The sequence below is a fragment of the Opisthocomus hoazin genome, chromosome 4 (assembly GCF_030867145.1).
Source record: "Opisthocomus hoazin isolate bOpiHoa1 chromosome 4, bOpiHoa1.hap1, whole genome shotgun sequence".
NCBI classification, from domain to species: Eukaryota; Metazoa; Chordata; class Aves; order Opisthocomiformes; family Opisthocomidae; genus Opisthocomus; species Opisthocomus hoazin.
The window spans coordinates 16476009-16493493 of record NC_134417.1 but is presented as its reverse complement, the minus strand read 5'-3'; the positions used below and the strand labels follow the sequence as shown (position 1 = coordinate 16493493).

General features: G+C 46.3%; 1 protein-coding gene across 1 annotated transcript in view; it reads left to right on the top strand.

Moving 5' to 3' along the window:
• The first annotated feature begins 907 nt into the window (after positions 1 to 907).
• TP63 (tumor protein p63) overlaps positions 908 to 17485 on the top strand; it is a 104253-nt gene continuing 87675 nt past the window's right edge. The window contains exon 1 of the mRNA XM_009931665.2: positions 908 to 969. Coding sequence (XP_009929967.1) covers positions 908 to 969 — 62 coding nt within the window. The remainder of the gene's footprint in view (positions 970 to 17485) is intronic.

Here is a 17485-nt window from a genome sequence, read left to right as displayed (position 1 = left end):
GGCTTTAGTGGCCTGAAGAATGTGAGACTCCTATTTTCTTTTTTTTCTTATTCTTCTGTCCTCCTCAAGTTATTTGAAACTGTTACTGGTTTTCATGTGGAAAATGTATATATTATTACAGAACACTAAAAAAATGAAAGATTTCTATATCACCTCAATTCTTTTTGAATAAAGATCAAGAGATATAGAGGGAAATGTTAACAATTACTTATGATATTTTTCTTGGGGGGAGGGCAGGAAGGGGAGGCAGAGGAGTAAAAGTTCAGAGTTAATTTTAATTGAGGAATTTCCCTATATTTTGTCATTCAGCTTTTGAAACTGTGACCACAACAGACTGTTTGAACTGTGGTGTGAGAGAGACTGAAAATTTCCCCAGGCAACATTATGCAGGTATTAGCCACAGAGTTGACAAGGAAAGCTTTTAAAGTATGATGAAATTCAGCACGGGCACTGCACCCAGCAGAGGAAACTCCGGCCATCTGGAGACGAAGATGACCAACGGCCACAGCAGTCTGCAAAATCGCAAGAGCTGCCAAAATTAAACTGTGAAGTCAGGCAGCAAGGCAACCAATGACTGGTGAGATCAGAAGTTCAGAGATGCCCCAGATGAGCTCCCAACAACAAGTGTGGCCGACCTACACCGAAGTTTATTAAGGATGTTGAGAGGAGGGGAAAATATCCATGCAGAAGATACCCAGCTGGCGAGGAGGGACTGGTGGTGATGCTCAGGTCACTTGATGAATCCCATTGGCCAAGCCCCTGGGAGATCCCACCCATTCGCAAGTGTAAAATAAATCCCTAAAGTTGTACCTCGTGTACCACTTGACCTTATTGCTTTTAGCCTGCTGGCTTTATATCTATTTATTTATTTTATTTTGGTTTGTACCCAAAGAGGGGCTTGAAGGAAATGAATTTTGAACCGGCACCTTTCACCACCTTGCAGTACTACCCTGAGCCCTGCATCCAGCGGTGAGTCTCTGAGCGTGACGTAACTCTCTTCTATCGCAGGTTTGATCTGAGTGTCTTGTGTAGTTGTTAACTTTTCTGCTATCGTCCGGTGGCAGCTGGGCTGCACACGGAAAAAATGTGCCGCTCTCTTCATGCTCAGTGGAGCTTATTATTATTTTTGGCTTTCTAACAGGTTACAGTTTAATTATAGGCAACCGTTTAAGGTATATCCCTTTTCCTCTTTGACATTAGAGGAAAAAATACATGATAAAGAACATGAAAGCTGATAGTATCTTTTCCCTGTGTTTGGAGCAGAAGTTTACTCTGTGCTTTGGGTAGTGCAGGAATTACTTTAGCTTTCTGTAGTGTGTTTATTTGTTCCTTTAAATGAAAAAAAACTCCTGGAAAGAATATGAGCTTAACTATTTGGCTCTGACATTTTGGAATTTAAAGAATAAATAAATAATTTGAAGGATTCAGAGAAGAAAAAACTGCCCTCTAAGAGAAAGCACTTTTCCGAGAGTATTTTTTCATTCTGTCTAACAGCCAACCTGAGAGCCTAACAGCCACTCTTCTTTTAGCTTTGTTGTTATGTTGAGTTTTATAACTTTCCAGCAGATAAAAGACCATGTGCGCACGAGGTATCACAGTATCACATTGTCAGTTTGTTTGTTTCTCCCAATAGAAGATACTATATTTAAGCATGTAAATGACATGTAGATGGTATTTTTCCAGTCGTAAACTTCGGAAAGGTGAAATCCTCTGAGCACAGTCACTTGTCGCACTACTTTAAGGCTGTTTTCTGGATGCGTTTTGAAAAAGCCCTGGCTGGTGTCTCACCAAGGCATTTGATTCCCCAGAAGGGTTAAATATTAACTCTGTATCCTCTGCAGGGTGCTGGGGAAGGCAGCTTGCGTTGCGTAGCTGTCTGCTGAGGAAAGGTCTTGGCCATTGTCGCCCACTCCACAGCATTGCAGGCAGCTGTGTGCTCTCTTGGGTCTTTTTCCCCACCATTATGATTTGTTGCAGCATTATGGGGTGTCCTTTCCCCCCTCAATGCACTGGGCTGGGTGCTCAGTGCCACTGCTGTGTGCAGGTCCTGGGGAGGAGGAGTGTGGAGACCTGGCAGCGAGGAGGGACTGCGTTTGGGGCCAGCGGAGGGGAAGGAGAGGAGGGGAGCTGGGAAATAGCGCACGGGCCTTGGCCGCACTGCCGTGGCAGAGGAATGTGGAACGAAGCTGGGGGTATTGGTTTCCCCGGCGAGACCTTCCACAACGCGAGCAGCAGGGCTGGCCGGGCACATGCAGCCACGCTCTGATCTCCCGCAAACCCACCCAGCCTCGCTGACCCCAGCGGGGACGTACCTGCGTCCTGGAGAAGAGCGATATGAGAGCAGTGCCCACTCGGGAAGGTGGATTCAGGCTGACAACAGTGGGGTCTTTAGGAGATGAATAAGTTTCAGTGGCTGGAAGCCACAGCCAGGCAAATTTCCAAACAGAAAATTAAAAAAAAAAAAAATTTGGAAAGTCCAAAGATGCACTGGGAAGTGTTCTGTCCCTGTAAACTCCTGCCAGTCGCATCACATTCCATGTCAAAGAACAGGTTCATAAAATTGGTGCTGTGGCTCAGGCAAAAAAACCCAACTGGAGTAGGAATTAAACAAAAAAAACATTCCTTTGGCTGTATTCTGTAAAACTTTTTAAATGGGCCTTTCTCCTCTTCAAATCTGCATCCTCCAGCCAGTCAGGCCTTTCACTAGAAATGCTGCTCCTCGCTGCATGCCTGTGCAGCGCGAAGAGTTTTTAAGTGACTATTGCGGTGTGGGAAGCCTCAGGACAGCTTGGGACAGATAGAGTTTGTGACACCTCTCAGCCATAAAACCCAGTCGAGATGTAGCTTAGAGTAACAGCACGTCTCAGCTGTTCTGCATGTCTGTTTACGTGAGCCGAGAGTGGCATCTGTCCAGTTAGTGGTTGTGCTCTGCCACAGGTCAAAATCAGCTGAAAGCTGGTCCCAGAGATACCTTTCTCAGTCTGAAGACGTAGATGGTCTTCAGCTTTAAGCTCCACTGGGTTGGATTTTCATGGTGTGCTGGGTGATATTCATCTGACTGATTTAATAAAATTGAATAGTTTCATAATTGTATATATTTTACACACTTTGAAACACTTTTGCTTTGATGTGGTCAAAGTGCTTTATTTAGCCAATACCAGTGTGCTTCTTTGCAACTTTAAAATTACATCTAGTAATAATCTAAACAGCAAAGAGATAACGTTGAGCTGAGGCATGCTGGCAAAATAACGATACTAAAAACTGTTGGAAACCCTGTTAAAACGGGTGAGGGGAGCGTGAGTCACACAGATTTCCCTGTAGGTCAGAGTTGGAGGGGGAAGCCATTATAAATCCCAGTTAGATCTAAGGTTTGTGGCTTAGATTTACCCTCTACTGCTGCTTCATCTATTAATCTCTTCACTTACGAGGTGTTCGGCAGGCAGACAGCGTGGGAGCCAGCTAAAATGTTTCCTCTAACAAGAGGTAAACACAGATCACGCTTAGGAGCATTAACTAATGTGCCATCATAATGCTTGTATACTTACTGCCTGTCACTTCACAGCAGTGAAACCATGTGCTGCTGCGGTGGTACATCCAAACAACACAGTATTTCAGTGCCACAGATGAGGAAAAACAGCTGGGTGCCCAGATTCCCAGTGCTGTGTGTTTAGGCTACTCCAGCCTCTGTCTCAACAGCCCAGCTCTCTCGTTTAGGCTATTTATCTCATTGTAAATGTGGGTATCAAAGCAAAGCACCCCATGTATTGCGCAAAAGGACAGACAATGGGGCTGGGGCACAGGACAGCAGCCGCCTCCTTCACAACCCCACCTGCTGCTGTGGTCACTGGTGTTGGGTGCTGGAGCCGCAGCCCAGCTGAGCGAGGGGCAGAGGGGCACCGGGCACAGACGGGACACACATCCCTGTGCAGAGGTGAGGGATGCGACAGTAGCCTGGGAATATCTGAACAGAGGTTGGAAATATATTCTGAGTGTGCTCATATTTCTTCTGCTTAAACAGAAAGAGCTAAAAGATGCTGAATCATAGAATCATAGAATCATAGAATGGTAAGGGTTGGAAGGGACCTTAAAGTTCATCTGGTTCTAACCCCCCTGCCATGAAGTTCAGCAGTAATAGAGTTGAGCAAAAAACTCAAAGGTTTTCTTCTTTTGGTTCCCTTATAAAGGGGTTTGCATGAAGTGCTTGAAATCGGTGATAAAGCAGGCTTCAGTGCTCTCTGCCTCCTGGGCCTGGGAAGGTGCAGCTGTAAGAAGGACCTACATTGAAGTGCCAAGTCACTGACCCTCATGAATTACTTGTGTGGATGGTACCGTGAGAGCCCTTCCTGCGCTACAGAAAACCCAGGCTAGTTCTGAGTCATAAAATGAGCTAACTATCTGAAACAGGCGGGGCTTCCACCTTCCAAGAAGTGCCCACCTAGCTGCAGTTGAAAGCCACTAACGTAAGACTAAGAAGGCACTGTAATTATGATCAAAGTCCAGCTGTTGAGAGCTATGTAATTAGTCTCTCTCTCTAAAGACACTTTTTTCCCAGCTAATGCCTGGTTGGGGGAGTGATGTTTACAGATAAGTTACTTGTGTTCTTGGAAATAATGGTCATTAGGCTGTGTTTTACCCAGGAGTTCTCTTCTTTTGGGGCTGTTGGGAATGCACCTGCTGGTGCTCCGGACTACGGTCCTGCTGGCTCTGCTCGCCCCTCTCTCCAGGCTAATTGATGGCCTCAGGATTTCACATTGCTGATGTGTTGAAGGCGTTCACTGTGGCTCACTTCTCCCTTTTGAATCAAAGGCCTCTCATACAAGCTGCTCTTTCCTCTTTCATTTCTGGCTTTGTATTCTCAGCACGAGGTGATGCGGCCCAGCCTCCCAAATCTCACTAATAACAGACTCGAGGAACAGCCCTGAAATCCTCTGGTCTTTGCAGCATCAGTGCTGGAAACCTGGTTTCTCAGACAAGGCCCTGGTTTTTAGGGGGGTTGCAAAAAAAAAAAGAAATCCATCAAAAACCTCCAAACAACTATGTAGAAAAAAAAAATCTGTTTTTAGAAGAGGGAAGCTGTCAGAAATGAGTTGAGACGTGGAAGAGAGGGGAGGGCATGGGCCATGGCAGGCATCATCTATTGGGTGCTGAATCTGAATAGATTCTGGTGAGCAGGTCTGGTTCCAGCCAGCCAGAGCTCCTGGGTTCAAAGGGATCTTTCACTGGGATCACTGCACGTGTCATTTCACCTTTCTTCATTGGTTCCCATACATATCAAACAGGGCTGGTCAATGGACTGCAATTATCAGACAGGAATCTCACCAGTGTTAATGCTTGCAATGCAGCACAAAGGTGAAAAACTCACTGTACTCAGTGCTCATCATTACTAATAGGCAGTAGTGAAACAACATATTTCCTCCCTTTGGGTTGGGAGGAAGCACATCAGGCAAAACGTGCTGGCTACTCATTCTAATCGCAGGCAGCAGCGTGCTGTGCCCCTTCATGGTCGTGAATCCATGCTGATGTAAGCAGCTCTCCTTTCACTTGGGTATTAGCTGGGTGACGCTGTGACAGAGCTTTGCTTAAGCCATCATAGGGTAATGTGTTGCAGGAGTGTTTCATCCCACATGTAGGCTCTGCAGAATCCTTGCGTTAGGGCAACTTCAGGCTTTTTCTCTTTCCTTGCACTATGCTTTGCTGAAGAATAACTGAACTCCTGCTATGACAGGGTGGACGAATCTCATCTGCCTTCACCTTCGAGATGGGAGTCCAAATTTGCTGTGTGGGCAGAAAGACCTGAAGCCAAGTAAGGAAAGCCACGTGACTTGGTATAGATCTATTTGCAGAAACAGCCAGTGATACAGCAGGTACTTTCCAAAGACTCAGAGAGGGGACAGAAATTGTTCTGAGCAGCTTGTGGCGTACTCGGAGCAGCCGGTGACTTCTGGAGGAGCAGAATTGGCTCCACACAGGAAGGAAAGTTGGAGGGGAGCCTGCAAGGTGCTTTTTTTTATTGGCCTCCTGTGAGGTGGTGATCACCTTCACGGCTGTGCTGTCACCCCTGGTAGAAATGCCATGAAGGAGGGTCCCCAGCCGGAACCAGATGCCTGCAAGGGGACAGCATGCAGTGTGCCAAGACATAGCGATGGCAGGGTGGGCTCGTGGGCAGGAGGGCTTTGCAGAGCAGCTCTGCAGGGATGACACACTGCCAGCATGGGCCCTCTCAGCTGCCCCCGGCACCTGACTAAGGACGTGTGCTGCTGGCCGTGAATGCGCAAGGGTGTTTATCTTGCCTTTGAGGTCTGTTCTTAAGCCGCTCTCCTGTTCTTATACTGCAGTCTCATCAGAAGATGGGATTAGAAGACAGGGTCTTTGCAAAACACCGCTCAAGAGCGGCATGTTAAACCTACTTCAGTTCTTGCTTCCTGGTGGAGCCACAGCAGTCTGCTCATCCCTGCTGCCCTCCTCCATTTTGTCCCCACTGGACCTCTTTGCTCTATGCCAGAGAGACATCATTGTTCGGGGGATGTCACAACCCCTTCACAGTCATTGCCAAAGACAGTACTTTTCTTTTTTCCTCTTCAAAAATTATGGGCTCCTCAAGAGTGTTCTAACAAAACATTTGTCTGCTTGGAGGTCCTTTCAGTGCTTCTTAAAGGATTAAAGTGGAACCACATTGGCAGCTTTCTGGTTTTTTCCAGATTTCAAAGGACTGTAAGGAGAATACGTGACATCTTTCATGTGGGCCTTTCTACCATGAGGGGAGAATACCTAATTCATAGGATTCCACTCAACTTCCAAAAACACTGAAGAAATTAATGAAACAAGTTCTCTCAATAGCTCATCTGTTCAGAGATGTTTAGGGTGTTTATGGTACATGTTAGAAGTTATAATACCCTGCTGATTTGCGTGGAACCTTCTGCTACAAGCTGACTTGCAATGGCTTCTCTCAATAAACACAAGTTTTTCTGGCCTGATCCAGAGCAAAAGGGCTCAGCTTTGATTTTGGGAAAAATAAAACCCTCTGAAGTGCAGTAAGTGTCCAAAGGAGCATTGAATCCTTATAAAAAAATGTCCATAGGTGCCACAAGTTGTGGGAGAGGAAGGAGGGTCTTGGATGAGGAAGAAATCAAGGCAACTTGGCTTTTAATTTGATGCCTGGCTTTAAGCTAGTTTCACACTTCTGTGAAAACCTTTATGGGAATGTGGGCTTTGTGGTAGGTGCCACTGGTTACACTGCCACACAAATTTTGACTTCTGTTTAATTTAAAATTTAGTAGCTCATAATAAAAATCGAAATAATTAGAAGAATAATGTTTTGCTGTAGTGGGTTTCTGAGGTCTGTTTGACTAGATCTGCTGATAATAGAGAGATAATATCCTTCCACGTGCTTAGTAGCTTTGTGAAAACGTCTGTATCAGTTCCTAGGGCTTATCTTGGGAGTTTTTGATGCCTGTTTGTAATCAATTACTACTGTGTAGCAGACCATCTCCCCATGGGATTTTGCTGCTCAGTCATCTCCAGTCAGGTGTTTGAGTGGCACAGGTGGCCTGATGTGATAAATGCTGATGCACATAAGCAAGGGGAATTCGGCTGGTGCATGGAGCTATAAAGAGAACAGTCAACTCCAAGTGTGAGAAGGGGGAAACCCTGCAGCAAGTGATCGGGGGTTAAGTAGGCTCTTTGCAATATAAAAATAAGTCTGCTTACAAAACCTTACCTTGGGAGGTTCAATGCCTGTCTAGTTTAGTAGTGTTGATATGTACCTAAGCCAAGGCACACTGAAAAAATGCACGGAAAGAAGCTTGCAGTGTGGTGGTGAGCCAGACGCTGCAAGCAGCAGCTGTGCAGCTGTGTATTGCCAGCAGCGTCTGCCTCTCAACTCAGAGCCAGTGGGGCAAAATGGTGGGATTGCTGTGCTTACTGTCAATGGGGTCTTTGAAGTGGCTGTTAAATCGTAGTTCAGCTGGCTCTGAGAGTGAAGGTGGGCATTAGGTGGTCAAATATTAAGGATTAAAAATCTTCATGTTAAACAACAAAATTCCTTTACACTTTCTTCCAAGTTTGGTTGTTCATATTTGTGAATTTTGCTCTTCAAATATACAGGCTGGAAACATAATTCCTGGTTTTGATGGAATGGGAGGCTCTGGTGTATTGATAGCACTCCAGGAGCTACTGCTTTAAGATAATCACATGCAAAAAATTATAAATCACATTAGGTATGGCAATATATTGATAAAATCATAGGGAGATAACCCTGTAATTTCTTTGCATCAAGAATATTTAAGACCTTCTGAGCGCTCCAGGTGGCATTCTCTTACACACCAGCAGTGTTTCTGACCAACAGTTCACTTGTTCCTGTCTTCCAGCTCTATAGTCTGCTCTTAATTCTTTGTACTTCATCTGCCCTATCTCGCAGCTATTTTGTGACACAGAGAAAGGTTTTTGCAAGTGCTCTTATTTTTGAGTGAAGGATTCTCTGCTCTTGGACTTACCAATAGCTGTGCTGCCACAGGATTGCACTCTGAAAAATGCAGCCAGCACGATATTTAGCAGAAGACTTCTTTTTCCCATAGGAGCATCACTGGTGGCAGGGGTGGGGAATGGAAGTTATTGCTTATCATCCAAAACATATCAGATTTAGCAGCTTAGCTGTGAGGGGAACAAGTGACAGCTTCAACCAAATTTGTATTACAGGAATCTGCACCTAACATCTGCTTTGCTGGTGTTTCTGTTTTGCATTTTAATTATTTACTGAAACACAGGATGTTGCTGTTTACAGTTTCCTGCTTCTGAAGAGTTCTGGGGACTTTCTGTATTATCATGATGATTTATTTTGTATTTTTGTAAAATTCAACCTTCGAGAGAGAGTTTGAGAGAGGGACTTTAAGTTCCTTGAGCAGTTCATAGAGAAAAGTATTTGTGTAACTAAAGACTGAAGCAGCTTTCGTAAGAGTCGGTGCCTTAAGCGAGCCAAGAGTCTTACCTGGCTCAACTCAAAATGTCATGAGTATTTTGCAGTAGGCAGTCTGAGACCTTCCTGTCCTAAAAAATAATAGCGTATTTCATGTTGTCTTTCTGAGGAAGCTGTACTTCTCCTCTCTTAATATTTATGTGATTAAATGCCCTGTCATGTATGATGCACGATTTCTCTTGCTTTGCTTCCATGTGGTGGGGGGCCATGTTGTAGACCTGTCTGGGACGTCCCCTCCCCAGTCTCTCCCTGCCATCTCCTTACAGTGGCCAGATTTGGGGAATGCCTGTCCTGCATGAACTGCGACCGCAGCAACTCAGCTCGTGCTGCTCAGTGCACAGGGGTGCCCAGCGCCTTCCCCAGGGTTGTAGCCGCAGCACCCCAAGGGCTTGGGCAAACAAACCCAACGAGCTGCTGGGAAGATCCTGGCAGAGAGCGGATCCGATTCCTTCACCCATCAAAAAGGCCCAAATCCCAGCAAATTTAAAAGAAACTCTGTTCTTGGCAGAGTGTGTCGGTGTCCTGGAGAACATGCCTTCAATGCTACCAACGGTGATATGGTGCAAGCAGGGAAAAGGCTGCTTGCAGGAAGCCTGTGCCAGTCTTGAAACAGAGCTCAGAGCACGTTGCAGGGCTGCAGCCCCAGCACGATCAATCGGGGCTGCAAGCACAGCCAGAAAAGCCCCTGTGGTGTGCCCTGCCACAGAGCCTGCGTATTCCTGTTGGTTTGGTCCAGAAAAGTATACTCAGTTCAGTGGAAGCAGTTATAGCATAGGGTAGAGGGAGCTGAATCTGGCATTTCATTTTTCTCTGGGGGCTTTTGGAAGGTGTCAGCGCTCAGGAAAGTTTTGGAGAGGGTTAAAACTTGCTTATCAGGGTGAAGGGAGGCAGAAGATCCTTACCCTCTCCTGTTAGCTGGAACCATCCCAGAAACAGTGTTTGGTGCAGGAGTGTGAGGACAGGTGCTCAGTTTAGCCCATTGCCAAGTCCAGATCTGAGATCACAGCCCCCTGAGCACCTCGGCCCTGACCCACAAATCTACAGCCCACATCTTCATCCCAGGGACATGGAGGGCAGTCAGACACCTGGAGATTTGAGCTGGCTTTACCTGGGTTTCCAAAGTCCACGACCACATGCTGCAAGAGTCTCCTCTTGCTTCACTAAGCCTCGCAGCAGCAAGCTGAAGGAGGCACGCGCATCTCATGGTCAGGAGTGCCTGTGTGCTGCACCGAGTGTTCACAGCTTCTGTGGAGCTGTCTTGGAAGGATTCCATGTAAATGCACCATATCTAGTAGTAGAATCACTCCATCAATTCACTTACACTATACTTCTACGTGTATCTGCCACTAAATAGAGGATACTGTACTTGAAATGACCGGTTGTCTGCTCAGCTGGGTGCTATCTGTATACTGTGGTCTGGAGCATGGATATCAGCAGTGTGAGAGTTCCTCAGATGATGCTTCATTCCTGCACTCCCTGGGAGAAGCACTCAGCCTGATTTCATCTCTTCAGGCATGAGCATTGCATATGAGAAGTTCTTGGGTTCTGATTGTGTCTTTAAAAGAGGTATAAACTAATGCGTGGGGTATTTTTCTGGTTTAGCCCTGCTACTCTTTTGGAGGACTACTGCTCTGGCTTTGCTTCCTAGACTGTAACAGTTGCTCTGCGCACCACAGAATCTCATTTTTATTGTGTTAACAAGCAAGGCAGTCAGGAACACAAAGAGATCTCCCTGGCAGCTACTCAGGACAGTGTGTGTCCCTGGCTTGGGGGACCAGTTGCACTCATGGCAAACCCTTGATCTGGGGGATTCTGTCACACTTGCTTGGCAATGTGCTGCCTGCGGCTAGCACTTACTTGCTTGCATGGCACAGGGTACTTGAGATGAGCTCAGGACATTTGGTGGTGGACTGGACCACAGGAAGCTCAGCCTAGACCATGCCTAACTTGTCCGCACTATATAAAATGAGAGGTTTGGGCTCAACAGTGCTCACAGTCATTTCCTCTCCAGACAGCCCAGAGCTCAGGTCTGGGCCAAGTCTGAAAAACAAGCTTGCAAGTACATAAGTGGTAATACACAAACCAGATGCTGAATCCAGGCCAGACCAGCAGTGTGGATGTAGCTGAGGTCTTTCCTTGCTGCTATACCCTGGCTGCAAGCGGAACTTTTCTGTTAGGATTGTTGTTTGTTTGGGGTTCCCCCCCCGCCCAGTTCTGCCCTCTTTCAGAGCCTTGCAGTACCTAATAGGAGCCAGTTCCTGACACCCTGACTGCCTTTCTGAAGCTCTGATGCACTTGGCTGAATTATTTTACCATCTGTAATAAATAAAGCAATTTCTCATTCTGTGTTGTGGTCTTTATATTGCTGTGAAGGAGGTAGACTAATGAAACTTGAGAGATGCTGGTTGTACTCAACACTGCAAAATGTCAGCAGACAATAGTTAGAAGAGCCCCATTTCCTGTGGGAAATACTGAAAGCCAGCTACTTGGGATGAGTTCTGTGCCCACAGGAAAAATAGTGATAAGCAAAGCCCAAAAGGAGGAATAATTCAGCCAGCCTCAGGAAGGTCAGATTTCTGGCTATTGCTTCTTCAGAACTTTTCAATTTTTCCTATTACGTACCTAAAATCACTACAGAACACTAGTGATGAAGGCCTATAATAACTGTATTTTGCCATGACTGTCATCTCTGGAGAATTACCTCACCCGCTTTCATTTCTGGGGCAGTTACTTTGTTTTCTTTTAATATTCCACCATGCTGCAGATATCTGGATAACTGGAAAGGGCGTAGTTAGCTGTTTTATGCTACTTTGGGCATTTAACACCTGCCTTTTCCCTTCTTCTCCTCTAGAAAAGATGAGGGGTCTCTCCACACTGTGCAGCAGACCGCAACAGCAGAGATCTGAGTCTCCTTCTTCCCCAGCAGCTCGTGGACGTGCCCCCGGGCACCTGCTGCAAACCATTACTGATGGTGGATGAGTGGGTCACAGGGTGATGTTGGGTTAGGCATCTCCCCGGAGGCACAAAAGATGGTCCCTGCTGTCTTTCACTGTAGCTGCAGCTGAGCAGCAGAGGTTGGGATTTGGCAACAGGGCTGGAGGCAGCACCTCTCCGCAGGAGACCTCTCTGCAGAGATCTGTGCTTGGCACCGAGGGGAGGAGGAGACATCACTCCGTTTGTCCTGCTGTAAATCTGTCAGAGCTGGCTGGCTGGCTGGCTGCAAAAAGGCTCATGTAAACTTCGAAAGGTAGACCCAAAAGCAGGTTCTCAGCTGGGTATCTAAAACTGATCAAATGCTGTCTATTACTTAGACTAAATGGATTTTTTTTTTTAATGTACTTGTAAATGTTTTGTGGCTTCTGAAGAGTTTGCCTGTAAAGTTTATCTTACAATACTTATTTTTGGACTTGGCTTAAAAATACCTCAGAATTTTGAGGGCTGGGCCTGGATTTTCCACTCGTGTTGCTCTTGAGAAGACTTTCACACTCACTGCAGTAAAAGCTCTCACCTCTGCCCAGCAGCTCTGACTCCTCCCTCTCCATATAGGCACTGCTTTTAACCATCACTGCAAATAGGTTTGGGGAAGGGATTGACTGGACAAGTGAGTTAATAGTATAATTGCAGCTGGTTTTTAATTGGTTTTGGTTTTAATGCTTTTTAAAAATGGCTGGAGATTTAATTCTTTTTTCATAATTTAAATTTGGAAAGTCTCAGGACCATGTTTCCCTGGAGATATACTGATGGTCAACAGGTCTCTATGTGCTTAACAAAGTTGGTGGCACTGCTATACCTCAGGAATGGAAGGGCAAAGATGAACAGGTCACCCAGGGGCCAGGGGCTGACCTGGGTGTCCTGAGCTCTGGGCTCACGCTCTGACTCTGGGCTTCCCAACACAGGTTTCTCAGGTTCCTGGGTGGACTTCTGGAGATTATGAGGGCTCTGTACCCCAGACTAGAAAGCTCTTCTTGCAGTGGGCAGGTGGAGAAACTGTTGTGGCAGTGCTTTCACCTTGGCCAGAGCTCCATCAGTCTGGGACCCTGCTGAGAAAGGGAGTGGGTGTCAGGGCTGAAAAGAAGGGTCGGGGATGTCCACGGCTGGGTGAGGAGGTAGTTTCCAAGGATGGGTGAGAAGGGGAGGGTGGAGTAGGGGGTGTCCAAGGTTGAGTGGGAGATAAGAGAGGTCTGAGAAAGTTCACAAGATGCTGAAGGAATCTTTAGAGGGAAAAAAAAAAATTGGGTAACATTGCTCCAACAGTTAGAGGACAGTGCTCCTAGTGCTGGTGGAGTGGTCAGCTGCCTGAAGCCCTGAGGACAAAGAATGCAGAATTGGTGACCGTTGTCAGGGCTGATAATGATGACATGTAGATAGCAGATGTGATGAGATGTAGATAGGAGGTACGGTGGGTTCCCAGGCTGCAGCGCTGATAGCGTTCTGAACCCATTCTGCTTCCAGAAGTGGTTCCCAGTGGTTTGCAGGGAGCAGGCCATGCAGTGGCCAAGCTGGGAACCCCTTGGCACAGTAGCACTGGGAATGCAGAGGGAGCCTTTTTCTCCCAAAGCAGCTCTGCTGCCAGCGCTGGAGCGGGGCCCTGGCGTGGGGCCCAGGGCTCTGGTGATATAACGTGCTTTGAGGGGCCACCGCAAAGCTGAAACTGTTGTATCCATTGCGAGCATAGTCTTACTCAAGATGACTCTAACTGAAAGAAGACGATGAAGGGAGAAAAATCCCCAATGTGTTTTTCAGCAGAATGAATTAGGAGGAACATTCTGTGCAGCCAGTTTCACTTTCTTTGATATAGGTCAGTCTTGCCCATGCGCTGAAGGCTCGAGTAATGAGCAAACAGAAAGCCGAGCCATCCCTTCTTACTCCTTTCCATTCTGCTCACATATGTACACTTCCAAAACAGAAATTTAAATCACAGGGAGGTCAGCATGCACTGTTACGGTAGAATCTAGCAGAACACAGAGTTTTTATAAGGCTTGCAATCAACATTTCTCTGAGACAGAATTGCTTTAATTCCTCTAAATATATTTCACACAGTTGAAACAGGGTGTGCACAATACAAGTGTCATTTGCTTAGAGAATAGGAAGAAGCTAACAGTCCTCCCTAGGTTGTCCACAGTGGATGCTGTAGGACGCTGGCAGTGTCACAGAGCCCTTCACCACTGTCACTCCTAGCTCCTTCTTGTGTTCCCTGTATCTCCTTGGTTGGTGGTTACTTCTGAGATTGGGGTTCGCCGTTCAGGCATTTGGCTTCTTTTGTTTTCTAATGCGTGTCTCTGTGCCACTGGACCACTTTTCTCTCAGCTGCCCCTCCCCATAAACCATCCTGTTGTCCAGGTGTTTTTCAGTGAGATTGCAGATCAGATCTGAGAAACACCTGAAATATGCAGGATTAGGGAAAAAAGAATGGACATTTGAACCACGGGTGAAAGCTGTATTCTGTCTCATAAAAATCCTGTGTGTTGGTGCTTGTTATCCCTTACGTTAGCCCTTCCAAATCCATGCACCCATCACTCTTCTTCTGGAGATATTTTATGGGACTAACGTGTAGGACCAATGTTATATGGAAGGCAAATCTGCAGGATTGAAAGAAGTTGATGGAAGTCTAGATTTTAAAAAGCGAAATCTGAAAGCTGGGCTGGAAATCTAAAGGAAAATAAATACTTGTGAGTCCAGTTCAGCAGAGCCTGCCTCTGCCAGAATGGGAGTCAGTCTCTTTTGGGCTATCACGAGCCAGGACCTTGCAATATGGCATGAGGCAGAGAAAAAAATGACAGAACACGTGGTATGGTGCAGTTCGTGCTGGGAATGGGGGCTGCTTGTTGACGAAGGAAACGCAGAAAGAAGCGTACATAGAGGTGCAAGACAGATCCCTGAAGTTCCACAGCAATCTCCTCCTTGAAGGGGCTGAGAGCCTGCCTGAATATCCATGGGCTTCCATTTTGCCCCCCCCTGTTTACAGCAATGAACCAGTTTGATTACCAGAGGTCTCTGACAGGTGCTTCCAGGGCCGCTGATGCAGCCGAGGGGGACAAGCGTGCTCCAGGTTTCGGGGAATTCCAGCTGACACTGCCTGCCAGGGCCACGTTTGTCCCGTGCTGCCAGACCCTGCTTCCTCCACCTCTTGCACAGCTGTGAGCTTCATTAGGGAGGGACGTCTACAAACCACTGCAGTGTTAAAATGCAGAGCGGGGGGAATTCCAGCAGGACGAGGGCTGCCAAGTTCCTCGAGTTTTAGCTGTTCCATCCGAAAAGGAACCCCCTCCGCACTCAAGACCTAAAAATACAACTAACACCAAGACTCAGGCAATTGATCGTAATGCTCGTGAACTTTCAGTGCTTTGTTTACTGTTGCTTTTGATGCCCTTCAAGGTGTAACCAGAGAAGGCAGGGACCAGCACGTGGATTGGGATGGCTGGAACTGGAGCTGAGGCTGCTGACTTCTCTGCTCTGTGACTTTGTTCCCTATCCGGCCTACACCCCGTGAGGGCTGAGGGCTAATGTATTAATTTATGTGTGAATTAAGTGCTGTGAAGTGGTTAACTTCTGTGAGCATTCAGGAAGAAAGGTTAGGCTTTAGTCTCGGCATCCGGGTTTGAATTCTACTTCCATCCTGAGCTCTGAGTGTGGCTTAAAGCTGGTCACAGCATTTCTGCAGCTGTGATTTGCGTTCCTGGGCATCAGCATTTTGGTGCCTGAAGATAAATGAGGTTTGGGGGTTTCTTCCACTGGGAAGTGCAGTGCATACACTACCTGAAGAAATTCAGGCCCTTTTGAATTTCTCTTATCTAGACACACAAAATCACTAGTTCCTTTCTGAGCAGCACCAGACTGGGACTCAGGTGACCAAGGCTGTATTTCTGGCTGCGCAACTGGCTTGCTGAGTAAAGATGAGTAATCCTATGACCTCCTGGTGCCTTAGCTTTCCCACAGGTAAAATGGGAGTAATTACACTGTCTTCCTTTGTAGAGCACTTTGAGAGCTATGAATAAAATAAGCCATATTAGATATCATTATTGAGACATTATTAATTATTCTTTGGGTTCATTTGTATAATGTGGAAGTGCTTTCTTCATAAGAGTAGATGTTATTCTCTTCGCATCAAGGTTTCCTAAGTACTCTGCTAGCAGATCCTTCAGAGGAATATATCTTGTGAAAAAACAGCAAAATCTGTATCTTACATAGAAAGACTTTTCTGTCCCCATCTGCTTGTCTACTGATTGAGGACTACAGACCCAATGACAGAAAACTGTACGCCACTGATTGATAGACATTTGATGGGGAGAAGCAGAAAGCAACACTCTGGAACTCTGGCAATGAGCAGAAAAAAGTTCCAGAACATTTTGCTCATCCCTGCTGTGAAGGATTTCTTCTCACAAGATTTTACGCCGTGGCTTTACACCAATATCAAGCCATGAAGTCTGGCATCTGTAAGTCACACTGATAGTTTCCAAGAGTTTGCACACTGTGCAGGAGAAACACAACCCACCCCAGAGCTCCACATTCTGAGGGAAGCTAACAAGAACTGGAGGTGCTTGGATCTCTTAAAACCCAGCCCAGAAGCTTCACTGAGATACCTTATTCATTTCTGGTTTCCCCATAAACTCTACTATTAACTCAGGGGCAGTTCAGAGTATTGAAGCTCCAAGCCTACTTTGGATGAAAAAACAAAGAAAACCATGCTATGTCTTGGTTGTGACAGTCTTTCTTCTTTCATACACGCACCACAGTGGTGCTTAAGCTACACCCTGCATTAGAACTGACCTTATATAATAGCAAGCAGGTGGCATCTGCCTTTAAGGTTAAATTTACAGAGGAGGGGCTGTGCATGCTCTGTATCAAACCTAGGTTTTTCTTTCCTCAGGAGCTCGTGTCTTTTCCCCAGGGGTAAGTCAGACTTAGTGTTTTAAGTTTAGCCCTTTCTAAGCAAGGCTCTTTGCAGTGAAAGGTGCCTTTCTGGGTGAGAAGCATTGCCTCATTGCAATAGTTGAGTTTAATAATTTTCTGACATTGTTTTCTGGGGTGGAAAGTGGTTTGGGTGGTTTTTGTTTTGTTGCTTTTCTTTAATGTCTTTGGTGTGAAGGTAGGAAGGGGGAAAGTGTGGAGAAGAGTGGAAAGCATGTACTTAGAGTGAGGTAGTTGGAGAAGAACTGTCTTGTTTTCTCTTTGGTTTGCTACCAGTTTATGTCATGCTGGGTCAAGCAGTCAGGGCTTTACTTCCACCCGTGTTGAGACCCTTGGCTCCAGAGAAAGGCAATAGTGCAGATGTGCTAAGGCCTGTGAAAGGCAAATGCTGTGCTTGCCAGGGGTTTTTTTTGTTTGGTTGTAGATTTTTGGTGGGGTGAGGTTTGGGCTTTTTGGGTGAAGTTTAACATTCGAGCCTTGTGGTAGACTCTGAAATGGAGTGCTGTGTGGGCACAGCTACAGGGACCTGTTGCTCTCATTACCTTGTTTTACAGAGGTCTTGCTGATCAGAGTGATGGCAAACAGAATCAGCTGGGACACAGTTCC